Source organism: Gymnodraco acuticeps, unplaced genomic scaffold (genome assembly GCF_902827175.1).
Source record: "Gymnodraco acuticeps unplaced genomic scaffold, fGymAcu1.1, whole genome shotgun sequence".
Lineage (NCBI taxonomy): Eukaryota > Metazoa > Chordata > Actinopteri > Perciformes > Bathydraconidae > Gymnodraco > Gymnodraco acuticeps.
Window position 1 is genome coordinate 23,206 of NW_022990315.1, and position 17,104 is coordinate 40,309.

The window sequence follows — 17,104 nt, forward strand, 5'->3', positions numbered from 1 at the left end:
AATATTGGCGTGCTCGGTGTAGGTGACGGCATCACGGTACTTAGTTATTCCAAGTATTTTAATTAATTACTTTTTCACTTGAATGTTAATGTCACATTTGGCATCGTCGGTGCCGATCCAAACACCTTCAGTTTAGCTGTGGTTTAATTTAGCTCCTGATGCTAATTCATATAGGTTTAGGTGGTTTGTTAGAACATCCATTTCCTGTTGGTTTTTATTATAACAGTAACATCGTCTGCAGGCGATGGCAGTTATTTTGGGCGCATGGCCAACTGGTGTTCCTGATATGAACCTGTCATTGTTTGTTATTTTAATGAATGGACTTATGGCTAGCACGTACAGAGCTGCGCTTAGAGGGCACCCCTGCTGCTTAACCCCTCTCTCAACATTGAATGCATTTGTTAACACAACGTTTACATTTACACAGACATAAGATTTAAAATACAGACACTTAATCATGTTTATGAAGGCTTCAGGAAATCCGTAGGCCTTCATCACCGACCATAAGTAATCCCTGGATAAATAGTGGAAGGCTTTCTTTTGATCAAGTCCAATAATTAAAAAAACTTTCTTCCTCCGGTCTTTCCTCTTCCTGACATTTTCTGTTTAGGTTAGCAGAAAACAATACTTCCTCATCGATTGGTGGTGGTCTATAGAGTGAACATCTGGCCGCTGATTGGTCAGGTCGAGTGGTACTACCATCGACCAATCAGAGAAGCGTTAGTCCATTCACTGTGTCAAGTACAAAATACCTCACATAATTAAATCATCGAATAACATATACTATAAAATAGATCTGACTATACACATATACTCAAACAATATAGTGTATTCTTAGAGAAATATTTTAAAATAAAGTATACTTAAAGGATCAAAGTGAAGCACACTATAAGATAGTTTGGCATGCTGAAGTGACAAAACAAATGACCAATGTGACCATTAAAGTATATCCAATATAATCTAATTATTAAACATACAAAATAAAGTAAAATAATGTATTTATTATCAAAATCAGGAGCTAATCCGATCTCCTCAAGTACAAGTGAATTAATGTGTAATAATAGTCACAATTATATGTAGCATTAAATAAGTTTCGATGTACATTTATATGAAGTTATATAGGCCTACAAAATATTTACATAGGGTTTATACACTATCAAGTATATGGGAAAATATGTATGTTGTGAGTGACTGTCAGAGGAGCCTTCTGTGAAGTGAATGTCTACTAATATAGCAACATAATAGAATGTGTTGTAAAATTAACTAACTTATATGATAATGATAAATAACCACAACATCTTCTGGTTTTGCAAATAAATATGCAGCAGACTTTAACAAACTTTTATTTATGCTAAATTAAATATTAAAACAGGAGAGTGCTCTTTCGGTGTATGTGGGTGGCTCTTAAAAGAGCCTTTTGGAGATGAAGTAGAGGATCTGTTTACTTCCTCGATGCTTTCCTGGCTGGTGCCTTCTTCACAGCTTTCTTGGGGGTTACTGTCTTCTTGGGGGTCGCTGCCTTCTTGGGGGTCGCTGCCTTCTTGGCCGCCACCTTCTTCTTCGGGCTCTTAGTGATCTGCTTCACGGGGGTTTTCTTGGCAGCAGTAGCAGGCTTCTTCGCTACCTTCTTGGGAGTTACTGCCTTCTTGGCAGCTGGCTTCTTAGCGGCGGGTTTCTTCGCTGCTGCTGCTGCCGGCTTCTTGGCTTTGGCTGCGGGCTTCTTCGCTGCCTTCTTGGGCTTCTCGGCGGCCTTGGCTGCCTTGAAGGAGCCGCTGGCTCCGGATCCCTTGACCTGCACCAGGGCTCCATTCTCGAGTAACCTCTTCACGGCGCGTTTAATGTGAGCGGTGTGTTCGTAGCCCTGAGCGGCCAGCGCCTTCTTCACCGCGATGTAAGAGATCCCTTTACGGTCCTTGGAGGCGGTGACCGCCTTCAAGATGAGCTCAGCTGCTGCGGGACCAACCTTCTTGGCCGGCTTGGCTGCCTTCTTCTTCGGGGACTTGGCTGGTGCCTTTGCCGGGGCGGCGGCGGCGGAGACTTCAGTGGGAGCTTCTTCTGTGGCCATGATGCTGTCAGGAGGATTCTCGGTCTGATGAGACGGAGAGAGAAATCCCAGCGAAGAGAGGAAGTTAAACTCACCATGAGAACCGTAGAGACTCAACTCAGTGGCTCACACAGGAGCTGCAGAAAAACTGTGCCACTTTGTGCTTTCTCTTCAGATAAAACTGTACAAAATACACATTTAGAGAACGAGTTGAATTTCAAAGGTTAATCGAATTGATGGCGGATTACTTTATCTTCATATAGAAGTGAAATAAAGCTTTAATTATTGTTGTGTTTTCATTAGGAAGGCTTTAAACCTCCTAAAACTACTGCCGTGAGAAGGACTAATCTGCGACTTTTTCCTATAAATGATCTCCTGAACAACTTAAAATGCTTCATATTCTCAATAAAACTAGTAATATAGTTAGGCGAGATGTTGTTTTAAAGACTCAAGGTGAAAAAAGGCAGTAGTTGTAAACAATTATTTGTTAAACAGAGGTAATTCTGCTGTCTGCAAACACACTCCCATCAGGACAGGCCCTGGCTGTGTTTTAAATACAGTCTTTGTTACTCAACAGTGAGAGACCTTCATTTAGCACAGCTTTTCTCATGTACATCACAATACAACTATATTTATATAGTAGTATGATTTATAATAACAATCTGAAATGTGTTAGACAGATTATATATCTAACCCTGTAATGACAGAAAGGCTCTCATACAGACACGCACTCCCTCTGGTAGTATATGAACTCCCTTTAACTGTCAAACTTGTTTTTTATCGAATTCTGAGAAAAATGGAAAGTAATTTATTTTTGACGCAAACACAGGGGATCATGAAATCAAATGAATAATACCCATAAAACCTCTTTGTGTTATACTGTGATCAGAATAATTACATTCAAGGAGATTTAGAAACGTATGACCCTTGTTTGATATAATTTGATTAGTACAAGTTATTTATTCGCCAAATTGCTGCCCTCTTATTGCTATTGTGTTTTTACATTTCAGATACTTCTGACCATAACTGTCATAAAATGCTTTGAATATGCGATATAGTCTGAGGTATTGTTCTAATTTGTCAAGAAATGTGTTATTTGTTGTACAATTTATTTAATGAGAAAATGCAAATGTCCCTGTTTTGTGGTGAATAAAGATTATCCTATGCTAAATTCCACTATCCCTTATTTCTTGTTTCTTTTTTACTTATGTGCAAAAAAATATAACGGATACATCGCCTTTTTAAAGAACCTATCTCATGGAAAATGAGCATTATGAGTTGGGCAACAACCTAAACAACTGCAGTTCAGACAGATCAAAGCGTCTAACAAGTGACATGTAATGTAATGTAGTTGTAGCCCCTTGCCAGCGATTCTCTCTCTAGTTTAGCATACTCAGCCCGACTCAGCCTGGTTGTTGGCCCGCTAAGAACCTCGATTTTTGGGGCCAGAAAAACTGTGAAATAGTACCCGCTAGCCGGTACTAGGCCAAGTGGAAACGCAACCAAACACGGGCCGGGCACAGCACGCTTAAACCGCGCTGTAGTGGAAATGTGCCATAAGTGAGCTATAAATCCACAACATTCATTACACTTCCTTTAACCTGTTGAGCCCCAAGCCGGGTTTCAGGTCTCAGGCTCGAGATGACATTCACAGAACAAATGACCATATCTTCCCTTCTAAAAGGGGACAATTAATAATCCTTGTTCTCAAAGCAATGATAAACCTGTGAGTTGGATGTAGAAAAGTCAGAATCAATATAGATGTTTTTTATTTTAAAGTAAATTCATATTGAACATAGTAAAACATGTATAGTTTCCGTCCAAAAAAACCCCATTACTTAAAGTGAAAACCAGCCTTGAATTAGCCGCATTCACACCGCAGGACTTTCCCTGGTACTTTGGTTCTTTAGTTCCGTTAATACCAATAATGTCGCGTTCACACCGCCGGGACTACTCAGTGTCGGGAACTCTTTTGGCCATTTTCAGTCCCTGCCAGAGAGGTGGTACGAACCTGGTGATAAAAGAGTGCCAATTTCTATTCTATTTCTATTGGCTGGGCAAATTGCAAACCACGCCCCGTTAGACTCTGAATTTTTTTCGCTACAAAACCACATCCACACCTGAGCGAGTAGTTTTTTTGTACTTTAAAGCAGTTATGACCACACGTACTACAACACCGGAGCGGTGGAAAGATGAGGAAGTGTCGGCGCTTCTGGCAATTTACCCCGAGGACGGGATGCAGCAGCTTCTACAGAAAGCAGTTCCCAACTCCAAATGTTTTGAGCGATGTCCGCAAAAGCTACTTGAGCTGGGAATCGTGCACAGTGCACACGGATGCCGGGTAAAAATAAAGAAACTCAGACAGGACTATAACAAAATTAAAGACCACAATAATAAGAGTGGTAACGATTTTCTATTGTTATTATATATATATATTGCCACTGTTTTTTAATACTGACACCTAACTTGCACTAAGTGCTGCTATATATTGCCACTGTTACATTGTTTTGAAACTACTTACACTTTATTTTACATTTCACACTTTTATTTAACTTCAATGTACATGCATACGACACACCTGGAAGAGTGTGATGCCGTTATTGTTATGTCTTGACTGTGCAATAAAACAAACAAACTGGCGAAGCTTTATTTATTGTGTCCCACCCAAGCGGCAAACTGTGGGGTAGAGCCGGGAAGCCAATACGGAAGTGCCACACACTGCAGTTCATATATTGGCCGATAGGCGATGGCTGCAGAAAGGAGCAATTTCCATAGACCCCCATGTTAAAATGCCCAACTTTACAGCAGAAAAAAACCTGTTTCTACCCCTGGCTCCATACATTTTATTATCGATATAGTTAGATTCCACCTTCATGATTATGGATCTGTGAGTGAATTGTTTTCTAACGTGACCCTTTTATTTATATTAGGTCTTAAAGTTTGTGCATAAATTAGGGCGCGGTCACATTGAGTGACGGCTCTGTCAAGTGCCTGCCGCTGTTAGCTTCTTGTCTCTCTGCTAGCTGCTCCGTGAAGCTACAGGGACTCTGCCTGCTCAGCTCATCCAGGAAACACAACTTGTAGCCGGCCGTGGTTGTTTGTTCTTCATGCTTATATATCGGACTATTGTGACTCGCTCTGCGGTTAAAACAGACGCTGCATGAATGCGGTTTTGCGGTAAGTGAAATTCTAGTGCTTTATTTATGTGTTAATGATTTTAATCAGCTACGTAATGAATGGTAAGGCTTGGGTTAGCATGTAAGCTAGTGGTAGCTACATCGGTGCTAACGATTGTAATCGTAGCCTCCAAGTTAAAATCATAGACTGTATATATAAAGGTTACAACAAAATAGACAAGTGTTAAGTGGGATAATACTGTTGAACAAACGGCTTCTGTTTGAGGTTGATAAAATAAGGTCATCCTTGTAACTTAGAGATATTTTATTATGTAGGTAGAACTGTATGCATATAAGGTTAATTTAAATTGGCTATGCTCAAGTATGTAGACAAGCTAATGTCGAAGTAGTGTATGTGAAATCAACCTCACAATAAGATGTGTGTATATTACAATTATTAATGTCATATTTCAAGATGATTACTTAGATATTACAATATGGTTGGTTGAGCTGGAGTTCATTATTGAGCTGACACGTTAACGTCACAGTCATCTGAAGAACGAACCCAAACCTTGTTGTTTTTATTAATTGCATTACCAAATGGGTATCAAATAAACAGTAAGCATTGGTAACACAACTTCCAAAGTTACAGTAAAATAAAAAGGCCCCTGACTCGGACAATACACAATCCAACATGTTCAACAGAAGAGAATCAGTTATATTGTTTGTACACATGGTACTTTACATATATATATATATATATATTAGGGCCGGGACTCGATTAAAAAAATTAATCTAATTAATTAGAGGCTTTGTAATTAATTAATCGAAATTAATCGCATTTATAATCACATATAAATATTTGACCTGAGAACAGTGAGAAGCAATTTTTTTCACATGGATTTTAGTATACCATTAGGCGCATTCACACCGCAGTACTTTTCCCACAAAGGTTCATGAGAACTTAGTTCATGAGAACTCTTTGAACCTGGGGGTGAATTAGGCAAATGAAGCCGCTGACGACACTTCTTCTTCTTCTGCTTTGGGTTTACTGGCAGGCAGCAAACCACTTCACATCGTATACTGCCGCCCAAAGTCCCCGGCCGGAAGTCCCCGGAGTTGGGGACTGGCTTCAGTAGAAGCTGCTGGGAGTCCCAGCAGCTTCTACTGAAGCCTTCCTAGTAAATCGCCAGAACGCCGACACCTCCTCATCTCCACCGCTCCCATGTTTTATTTTGTGTTGCCATAAGTTAGTCTCTCTGCGTTTCTGCGCTGGGCTAATGCTAATAATGCTAATGCGAGGATAATAAAATGGCGGCTTCACAAAACTTTTTGGGAGTTTTACGGGGCGTGGTTTGCAATCCGCCCAGCCAATCAGAAATATAGCTCTTTCTCACAAGAGAGCCGTATGAAAGTCCCTGCTCTCTAGCAGCTCTCTGCTCTCTAGCAGGGACTTTCGTGGGGGTAAAAAGGTTCTCATGAACTAATTTTAGTACCGGCTCTTTTGGTGTGAACGCGATAAAAGAGGCTAACGTCCACGCTAGCTTCCACGCTAGCTGCTATATGTTTTTGCATTGAGGTGATACTTGAGGCTTGATGTGCTGCGGTGATATGCGAATTCCTTTTTGCATAATTTGCACACAACCGTGCTCTTATCGACACTTCCATCCGTCCGTTTTTTAAAACAACATTTCCCACTGTTGTTCACTGTGGTTTGTTGTTGTCTGAAGTCATGAACGTTAGTTGGTGCTCCAGTATAATCGGTACGCCTGAAACTCATCCAGTGAGAAACGTTCCGCGGTGCAAAAATAAGTGCGATTAAAATGCGTTAATTTTTTTAACGCGTTAATTTTTGTGTAATTAATTAATCTTAATTAACGCGTTAAAGTCCCGGCCCTAGTAATTAATTAATCTTAATTAACGCGTTAAAGTCCCGGCCCTAATTATTTTGATAATAACATATATTTCAATGTTGATGAACTTCATACTGTTCATTCATAATCTGATTGTCTTTGTAGCTCACTGTTGAAATAAAAAAAAACATTACAATTACAAAATAATGATATCTACAGCCCCTAACACAAACACAACAACACACCGCTTTCATAAATAACACACTTGTTCTGCAATAATATGTTTTATGTTTCCTGTCATTTTTGTTAGGAAAGGACATGCCTGAAAGACACGACATGTTCTCCTTCTCTGAGGGTCAAGAAGAACATCCAAGAGGAACATTAAAAGCTGATGTTATGAGATTTTAAGACCAGTACAGGACATTCACTAAGAAACTACTTTTATTGTAAAACAGTCAGCTGATCGAATGCAGCTATTTCCACATCTACACTCCATCAGCTGATTATTTCTATTTGCCTCACTTTATGAGCTTCACAACATGTACCTTGTTTTGCAACGTCACAAATAAATGGGGCCAATCTTCAGTCAGATGTGAATGTGTACTCTAACATTTTCAGTAAGAATAATGGACAAAAGGAGAGCAAATACAAATACAATTTATTGAAATGTGAACCAAAACTTCATCAAATGTTTTAAATAAAAAGCACATATGAACAGAAGGTGTAAACCTATTAAATGTATTAAACACATTTAGTCAAATAACGTGACCGACTAGGCATGTGCAGTTGGTATCAGCTTTGCCCAGCATGGGCTCCTTCATCAGCCCTGGTCCTCCTCGCAGAGGAAAGACCCTCAGTCCTCCTCGCAGAGGAAAGACCCTCAGTCCTCTCCAAAACAACAGACAGGACGTCCATCACACGGAGGTTTCTCCCAGAAGTCTCTGCAGCTCTCTGGACACCATGCTGTCTCAATCCGTCCACACTGAATATGAGATTGGGAAAATGAAAATAATAAATGCTTTAGACAATAAGAAACATAAAGTTGACTGTTGAGTTGCTCAGTTTTTTTAGATTGTCAATACTATTACTGTATAACTAATATCTCAGGTTAAGAGGCACCTTCAAATAAAGATGGGTCTTTAAATACATTTTGTCTTTTTAATTGTTTGTCTAAAGTCAAGGATCTCGAACTGGTACTTAGTTTTAATGATACAGTCTGGTTATTATGCTGTTTGGAGGAGGCCTCACAGGTAAGAGCGCTAACTAGCTACCATCACATGTACCTTAGCTTGACTTAAATGTATTAAACGTATAGTTAAGTGATATCAAAATATAAATAACATGTCATGCAAACATATTAATATTTGCTTTATTTCCAGAGTTGAATTTAGCACAATTGCATACAAACGTTAAGGGATTTTAAGATTCTGAAGTATTATGCTAAAAGCTCAATAACTTAGATTATTATTTATAGTTTTGCTGAATAGTTTCATGTCCGCTTACCTTAGAAACGCAAAATGCGACGGCAGCGTGCAGATGGGGAGCATGTTAGCTTAGCTTGGTAGCTTCAGCTAGCTCTGGAACTTCCAGCTCGGTGGCAGCAGGTCCCGCCTCGGCTCCGCCTCTTTGCCCTTATTTGGAGCAGGCTGGAGAAGGCGGGGGTTGAACTCTGGCGTCACTGTCGAGCCGTTAGTGGCCGACTCCGCCTACTAAGGGCTTCACGGCAACTCTGCAGAATCCTATGGGTGACGTCACGGACCCTACGTCCATTTATATATACAGTCTATGGTCCCACCCCAAAGACAGGTGTCGGTGGTTGAATTTATCTACAATGTTGCAACCTTGTGCAGCAATGGCACGGGCAGAAACACAAGCCTTACACACATAAACACAAGTAATTTATCATGTCATTTGTTTTAGATAAATAAGGGAAAAACACCAAACAAGGGTTAATGTCCTTTTCCAAAATCAGCCTGAGGGGGTAATATATAATAAATACATAAAGATAAAGTCCATTGTTATAATGGGGTATTTTATTTGTAAATTACCCTTATGAACTCCATCATGTCTGAGGTCGGAAAGTAAACAAACGCCTCATACAGCGGGTGGTCTTTATACCCCCTCCCCCGTGTAGTTCTTCTTCTCTCGTTTTTTGTTGTACTCGCCGTGAAGTGGTTTTGCGGCCTGCCAGTAAACCCAGAGAAGAAGAAGACGAAGTGACGTCAGCGTAATCTTGCCTCATGGGAAAGTACTGCGGTGTGAATGCGATTGGCACTAGCCCCCTGGCGGATTCAGTGCCGTGGTACTTTAGTGCCGGCACTAAAGAACGGCAAGTCCTGCGGTGTGAAAGCGGCTAATGATGGGATCGGAGACTAAAAGCTTTAGGAATCCAAACTATAACATAATAAGTACCAGGGCTGCCCCTTGCCAACTTGTGGCCCCACGCAAAGTGATGTGATGAGGCCCTCTGTGTCTCTGAGGATTATCAGTAATCATTTCAAAGTGACACAGAGACATTGGATTAACCTTCAGCAGCGTTTGTATGCGTTTTAATGCCAATGAACACAACTTTTGATCAGAAAACAGCAACGGTTTTTTTCGTGCAATATTGTTGTGCATGGGGCTTAACCTGTTAAGCCCGAAGGTCCCCGCCGGCGGGGACCCTGGGTCTTTTTTTCACGATACTGTGTCTCAGGGGATCTTAATATTTAAGAACCTATTAATGTGTTATACCAGATTAACGGAAATAATCTCAGCTAACTGCCGATACAAACCATGTTTACCAAAACAAAACACAAGTCTCACAAGAAGAATCTAAATTACCCCCGAGCGAAAAATGCTAACGGACATTGGCACAGAACTCAAGATAAAAGTACCCTTATTACTTATCATAGCTGCACATACAATATATCCGATTAAAGCTGAGACTCCATAGATTATGTAGGTATATAGTATCATCACTGAGTGATCCGGACTCGCGACAGGGGAAGCAAATACAGTCATCACAACACGTATCTTTACGAAGCTTCTAGGGAGATCGTCTCACAAGTAGCTGTCAATCTGATCAAAGTACGTGTTCAATGGCATTAAAATGAGAAAAAACGCGGCTGAATCTGTTAATCCATAGGTTCTTAACGTCCATGTATAAAAAACTGATTGAATTTATAATCCATAATTCCATTTTTATGTAAAGATCGGAGAGTAAATGCTAGCTGCTAATGGTAGCCACCACAGCTAGCTGCTGCTTCCGGTCTCGGCGATGCAGCAGTCTCACACATACACATGACCAAATAAGGGCTATGTGGGAGTTCCCCTCGATTCCATTGGCTCTGACTGTCAGAAAGAGATGTCACATGTCAAAATCGAGCAAGGGGGGGCCAGAGATATGGAAAATCCACCCAAATGGCCCCAGAAGAGGTTTTTTTTGCTAAATCTGTCTAAAAAGGTCAAATATCACTTGTTTTGCATCAATCTTGATACAGGGTACTTATTATATGTTGTACTTTGGATTCCTAAAGCTTTTAGTCTACTAACCCATCATCCAAGATTAGTTGTCACTATAAGTACAAAATATTTTTTGGACGGACAGTATAATTTACAGTTTTTTACCATGTTCAATCTGAATTTTCTTTAAAATAAAAAACATCTATATTGAATCTGACTTTTCTACATCCAACTCACAGGTTTATCATTACTTTGAGAAAAAAGATTATTAATTTAACCCTTTTAGAAGGGAAGATATGGTCATTTGTTCTGGGAATGTCATTGTCGAGCCTGATACCTGAAAAACAGGCTCGGGGTTTAACAGGTTAACTGGCTAAGTGACTACTACATTCAACTGACTCCTTTTATTCTCAATTAAAGGTTCATTCCATTTTAATATACATCACATTTCAATTGTATTCCCGAGAAAAACATAAATATAATTTCTGAAAGATAAATCTTCCAATGTTGACATTTCACTAAACAGGCAACGTTTGAATGCAGATAATAGTTTCAGTGCAATAACATTGCACTTCTTAGACACTGTGCTGTTTAATTAATTGTTCTCATTATAAATGTGTACAATGATTATTCACCGAACACACTTTACAGTCCAGTGCACAGTTCTCCTTTTACTAAGAATATTCACCCATGGTTAGATTGTATACCCATCATAAATATAAATAAATTACGAGTTAGTTTATTCTCTCAATTTGAGGTATAAACCACTTTGTTTAATAGTATTGACATTTTAACACAAGGGATTATTCCCTTAATAATTAAATGGATTTACATTTTCATACAGGACTTCAAGTTGTTGATATAATAAAAAAAGATCAGATAAATTGTTCTTAAGCTATCACAAGGACAGAGGCTCTCAAAGTGAGGTGGGTGGCTCTTAAAAGAGCCTTTGTGTGTTTCAGTCAGATGAGTTTATCCCCCGAAGCCGTACAGGGTGCGGCCCTGCCTCTTCAGAGCGTACACCACATCCATGGCGGTCACCGTCTTCCTCTTGGCGTGCTCGGTGTAGGTGACGGCATCGCGGATCACGTTCTCCAGGAACACCTTCAGCACCCCGCGGGTCTCCTCGTAGATCAGACCGGAGATACGCTTCACTCCGCCGCGGCGAGCCAGACGGCGGATGGCGGGCTTGGTGATGCCCTGGATGTTATCACGGAGCACTTTGCGGTGGCGCTTAGCGCCTCCTTTGCCGAGTCCCTTTCCGCCCTTTCCTCTTCCAGACATAATTGCAGAGTTATGATGTACTCACTATGGATATCGCCCATATTTAAAGCTGATATGCGGACCTGGTTGAAGACACCCTGGTTAATTCTAGCCCGCCATTTTGTCCTGTTCCTTTGTTCCCTCTCTGCTGCTCTTTTCACACACCGTGAGCGGATGCGTTTCCGGTTACGACAACCATCCTTCAAAATAAAAACCAGCAAATGGTTTCACAATTTCACATTTTGATACAAGCAATAAAATCATCTAATAATGTCATTTGTATCTCATTTATTTAGTGCATGTATTACACCATATTAACCTCCAACATTGCATTTTGTAGGCCTGATGCTAACCAACTGCCATTTAGTTTTTTTATATAATTATTTCACATTTAAATGTAATATTTACATAAACTTATATATTAAGATATAGTTAGAAATTGTATATGTATCTTAAAGTTAGTGATATTGTATTATTAAAACTGGTTTGCATGTTTCTCAAATACTTCCTCAGAGACAGAGTTAGGGTGTGTAGTTTTGTAAAATATTATAACAACTCAAAGATATTGTTAAGGACATGTCAAACTTTCAGAGCAATTGAAAGTACATACTACATTTCTTATAAATGTTGTTGACCACAAAATACAAGACGACCAGGCAAAACCACATATTGTGAAACACGCCCAGACACAGAAACGTAAGTGAAAATAAATGCAGAAATACATTAAAGATATATAATAATGTGTGTTCTGTATTATTCTCACATTTTATTTGTGTATTTATATTCCTGTTTTTTCCCCTGTATTTCTGCATTTCATGTATTTGTTTACTCGTGTCACGCTCTTTCCTGCATAGCTGTGTACTCGTTGTGCGCATAAAGGTACAAATTCACTCAAAATCACAGCGGGAACTTTAGTTGGGCGTTCGTTGTTTTGGGCTCAACACATACCTTATTTTGGTTTCAAACCCTGCTTAAGTTTTGCACCAAATGACACATCCCCATTGTAGCCATCCACAGACAGATGGGAGAGGACGAGGGAGAAAATGAAATGCAGGAAGTGTTGATTGGCCGAGAAAAGACAGACAAAGTGAATTAAGAGTGAATGCCAGTGTTTTCAGGTAGAATCAGCATGTGGGCCGTGGCTCAGGTGGAAGGCAGCTGACTTCCAGCTACATGTAATAATGTAGTTAATACATGTATACGTTGATGTTGTTGAGCCTTTCTGAGGCTATAACTTCGTAAAGTTGAAAAATAATATTCAGGAATAGAAATCCCTCTTTACAAAAGTGTCTGTTTGCAGTGTTTCCCAGCCTCCTTAGGCTTTTCAATCGTTACACTTGAATAAATACAATATTGATTACATGAACATATGATTGAATCTTCATGGTTCAGTTATTCTAAGGCTTTCCTCATTGGGAACGGAAAAAGAAAGGTCACGCTGTTGAGATGTCTCATCTCAGTGGCAGAATAGTATAGTCATAACAATACTTATAATAATTGTATTTACATTCAATACAAACTAAATATTTAGGATTAAAAACTCACTTAATAAAATACACAAAACATCATTATTCATGTATGAATTATATTCTTTAAATACTGTTTATAGCTCTACTATTTTCTGCTTGACTACATTATTGTTATAGAGATACATTTCCATTATTCATTGAATTCATTTGAATATAAAATGTACCCAAAATACATTTAGATTAATAAGGTGAAGTTTCATTTATTATTTATTCATGATATTTAATTAATAAATGAAACCCTAAAATAACACGTTGATATTGGTCCTGCTTTTCTACTGGCCGGACTTTCATGTGATTATTTACTAACCTGCTATATATCATTTAAAATGAGCATATTTAGTAGTTTCACTGATTGTGAGGAATATACAGTATTACTTCAAACTAGTAGTCGCTTATAAAAACACTATGGTCGATTTCAAAGTGTTTGCATTATAACCAATTTCTATGGAAATGTCTATAATAATTATAATATACTTTGTATTAGCTAACATATAACTTATACTTTCGTCCAAATCAACTGAAAATAAGTGCAGAAACCGAATGTATGTTTGTATAAATATACCTTTATATCCAGATTGTATTGTTAAATAAAGCAAACTAATGTAAATGTAATCCAGGTCAGGTACTAGTACAATGTACTTCAGATAATATTGGAATATTGAGGTAAATTCCATGTGGTATAATAATAATAATAATTCCTTACATTTATTATAGCGCTTTATCAATGACTCAAAGCGCTTTACATGAAAAGCACAACATGGAATATTAGAATATAACATGGAAGCAGATATATAAATAAATAATGTGTCATGTGGTGATGTACACAAAACATGTATGTTTTGTTAAAATTGTATTTATGCTAAATTATATATTATTATATAGGAGAGTGCTCTTTCGGTGTATGTGGGTGGCTCTTAAAAGAGCCTTTTGGAGATGAAGTAGAGGATCTGTTTACTTCCTCGATGATTTCCTGGCTGGTGCCTTCTTCACAGCTTTGGCAGCTGGTTTAACCGCCTTCTTCACAGCTTTCTTGGGGGTCGCTGCCTTCTTGGGGGTCGCTGCCTTCTTGGGTGCTGCCTTCTTGGCCGCCACCTTCTTCTTCGGGCTCTTAGTGATCTTCTTCACGGGGGTTTTCTTGGCAGCAGTAGCCGGCTTCTTCGCTACCTTCTTGGGAGTTACTGCCTTCTTGGCAGCTGGCTTCTTAGCGGCGGGTTTCTTCGCTGCTGCTGCCGGCTTCTTGGCTTTGGCTGCGGGCTTCTTCGCTGCCTTCTTGGGCTTCTCGGCGGCCTTGAAGGAGCCGGTGGCTCCGATTCCCTTGACCTGCACCAGGGCTCCATTCTCGAGTAACCTCTTCACGGCACGTTTAATGTGAGCGGTGTGTTCGTAGCCCTGAGCGGCCAGCGCCTTCTTCACCGCGATGTAAGAGATCCCTTTACGGCTCCTTGGAGGCGGTGACCGCCTTCAAGATGAGCTCAGCGGCTGCCGGGACCAACCTTCTTGGCCGGCTTGGCTGCCTTCTTCTTCGGGGACTTGGCTGGTGCCTTTGCCGGGGCGGCGGCGGCGGAGACTTCAGTGGGAGCTTCTTCTGTGGCCATGATGCTGTCAGGAGGATTCTCGGTCTGATGAGACGGAGAGAGAAATCCCAGCGAAGAGAGGAACTTAAACTCACCATGAGAACCGTAGAGACTCAACTCAGTGGCTCACACAGGAGCTGCAGAAAAACTGTGCCACTTTGTGCTTTCTCTTCAGCTAAAACTGTAAAAAATACACATTTAGAGAACGAGTTGAATTTCAAAGGTTAATCGAATTGATGGCGGATTACTTCATCTTCATATAGAAGCGAAATAAAGCTTTAATTATTGTTGTGTTTTCATTGGGAAGGCTTTAAACCTCCTAAAACTACTGCCATGAGAAGGACTAATCTGCGAATTTTCTCTGTAATCTCTCTCTTAAAGGATTTAAAATACATTATAATCCCCCTAAAATTTGTAATATAGTGAAATGAAATGTTGGATTAAAGACTCAATATGAAAGAATTCCACATTTTTCAACCCTTTTTTGTTAAACGGAGGTAATTCTGCTGTCTGCAAACACACTCCCATCAGGACAGGCCCTGGCTGTGTTCTAAATACAGTCTTTGTTACTCAACAGTGAGAGACCTTCATTTAGCACAGCTTTTCTCATGTACATCACAATACAACTATATTTATATAGTATGAGTATTTTCAATCAATCAATGTTTATTTATAGCCCAATATCAAAAATGTTACATTTGTCTCAGTGGACTTTACAGTTTTTACAAAATATCAGTATGACAATACGACACCCTCTGTCCTTAGACCCTCACATCGTACAAGGAAAAACTTCCGAAGAAAACCCACAGTTTAAAGGGAAAAATGGGAGAAACCTCAGGGAGAGCAACAGAGGAGGGATCCCTCTCCCAGGACGGACAGACGTGCAATAGATGCCGTGTGTAAATTGAAAATATAATACATTTGCAACATAGGTAGTCCAAATGTTTGGAAATGCATGTGTGTATAATAGGAAGATGAATCCACGAGGATATCCATCCAGGACCTATGATCCAGGACCACAGCCACGACTCAAGATCCAGTGCTCGCGATCCAGGACAGAGGAGCGCAGGATCATCCATGACTCCGGATCCCGGCGTATATAGACACCAAAAAAGAAAGAAATTTGGGGAAGCTGGGTTAATCGGAACATGAGAGTACACAGGTATAGACAGAGAGAAGGAAGAAGTAAGATGTCCCCCGACAAACTAAGCCTATATCAGCAAAACTAGGGGCTGAATCTAATCAGCCCTAACTATAAGCTTTATCAAAAAGGAAGGTCTTAAGCGCACTCTTAAAAACCGATAGGGTGTCTGCCGCCCGAACACAAACTGGAAGCTGATTCCACAAATGTGGAGCTTGATAAGAAAAGGCTCTGGCTCCCATTGTACTTTTAGAGACTCTAGGAACAACCAACAACCCTGCATTCTTGGAACGCAATGCCCTAGTAGGACAGTAGGGTATAATGAGTTATTTAAGGTAAGATGGCTCCTGCCCATTAAGGGCTTTGTAGGCGAGAAGAATAATTTTAAATGCTATCCTGTGTTCTATAGGGAGCCAGTGTAAGGCAGCCAGAACAGGAGTAATGTGGTCCCTTTTCCTAACTCTGGTTAGTACACGAGCTGCAGAATTTTGAATCAGCTGAAGCGACTTGACTGACTTCTTGGTACTCCCTGATAATAAAGAGTTACAATAATCCAGCCTTGAAGTAACAAATGCATGGACTAGTTTCTCTGCATCGTTTTGAGGCAAGATATGCCTGATTTTTGCAATGTTACGTAGATGGAAGTAGGCGGTCCTTGAAATTGATTTTATGTGAGCGTTAAAGGATAAATCCTGATCAAATATAACACCAAGATTCCTTACAGTCTCACTGGAGGCCAAATTAATGCCATCCATGGTTAGTATATCCTTAGATAATTTGTTTCGTAGATTCTTCGGGCCAAGTACAATAACTTCAGTTTTGGTCGTGTTTAACATCAAAAAGTTTAAGGTCATCCACGTTCTTAAGTCCTTAAGGCAGTCTTGAATTTTATTTAGATGATTAATTTCATCAGGCTTGATTGATAAATATAGTTGAGTATCATCCGCATAACAATGAAAATGTACAGAATGATTCCTTATAATATTGCCTAACGGAAGCATATATAATGTGAACAAAATAGGTCACTATATATATAGGCACTCCATGGCTAACTTTGGTTTGCGTGGAAGATTCATCATTGACACGTACAAACTGAGAGCGTTCAGATAGATAGGACCTAAACCAGCCTAAAGCAGTTCC

At 39.8% G+C, this 17,104-nt stretch overlaps 4 protein-coding genes and 1 pseudogene across 16 annotated transcripts in view; 1 reads left to right on the forward strand and 4 right to left on the reverse strand.

Moving 5' to 3' along the window:
* Positions 1-17,104, forward strand: part of LOC117550549 (histone H1-like) — a 101,122-nt gene that overhangs the window by 23,061 nt on the left and 60,957 nt on the right. The gene's annotated exons all lie outside the window — the stretch shown is intronic.
* LOC117550552 (histone H1-like) lies at positions 1,366-2,108 on the reverse strand. Its single transcript, XM_034222965.1, has one exon. The coding sequence runs from the start codon at positions 2,063-2,065 to the stop codon at positions 1,442-1,444; it is 624 nt and encodes a 207-aa protein (XP_034078856.1). The 5' UTR covers positions 2,066-2,108; the 3' UTR covers positions 1,366-1,441.
* Positions 1,377-17,104, reverse strand: part of LOC117550545 (histone H1-like) — a 142,592-nt gene continuing 126,864 nt past the window's right edge. For 9 of the 12 annotated variants that reach the window (XM_034222938.1, XM_034222939.1, XM_034222932.1 and 6 more), the window contains one exon: positions 13,793-14,103. Coding sequence is in view for 3 of the 12 variants with exons in the window: in XM_034222931.1 (XP_034078822.1) it covers positions 1,442-1,471 (30 nt within the window). In the remaining 9 variants the exon portion in view is untranslated. Of the gene's footprint in view, positions 1,472-13,792; positions 14,231-17,104 lie in introns of those variants that run through there. The other 3 variants (XM_034222937.1, XM_034222936.1, XM_034222931.1) reach the window with 2 other exon arrangements.
* LOC117550578 (histone H4) lies at positions 11,196-11,852 on the reverse strand. The gene has a single exon (XM_034222991.1). It carries the CDS (start codon positions 11,739-11,741, stop codon positions 11,430-11,432), a length of 312 nt encoding a protein of 103 aa, XP_034078882.1. The 5' UTR covers positions 11,742-11,852; the 3' UTR covers positions 11,196-11,429.
* On the reverse strand, positions 13,793-14,887 carry LOC117550551 (annotated as a pseudogene).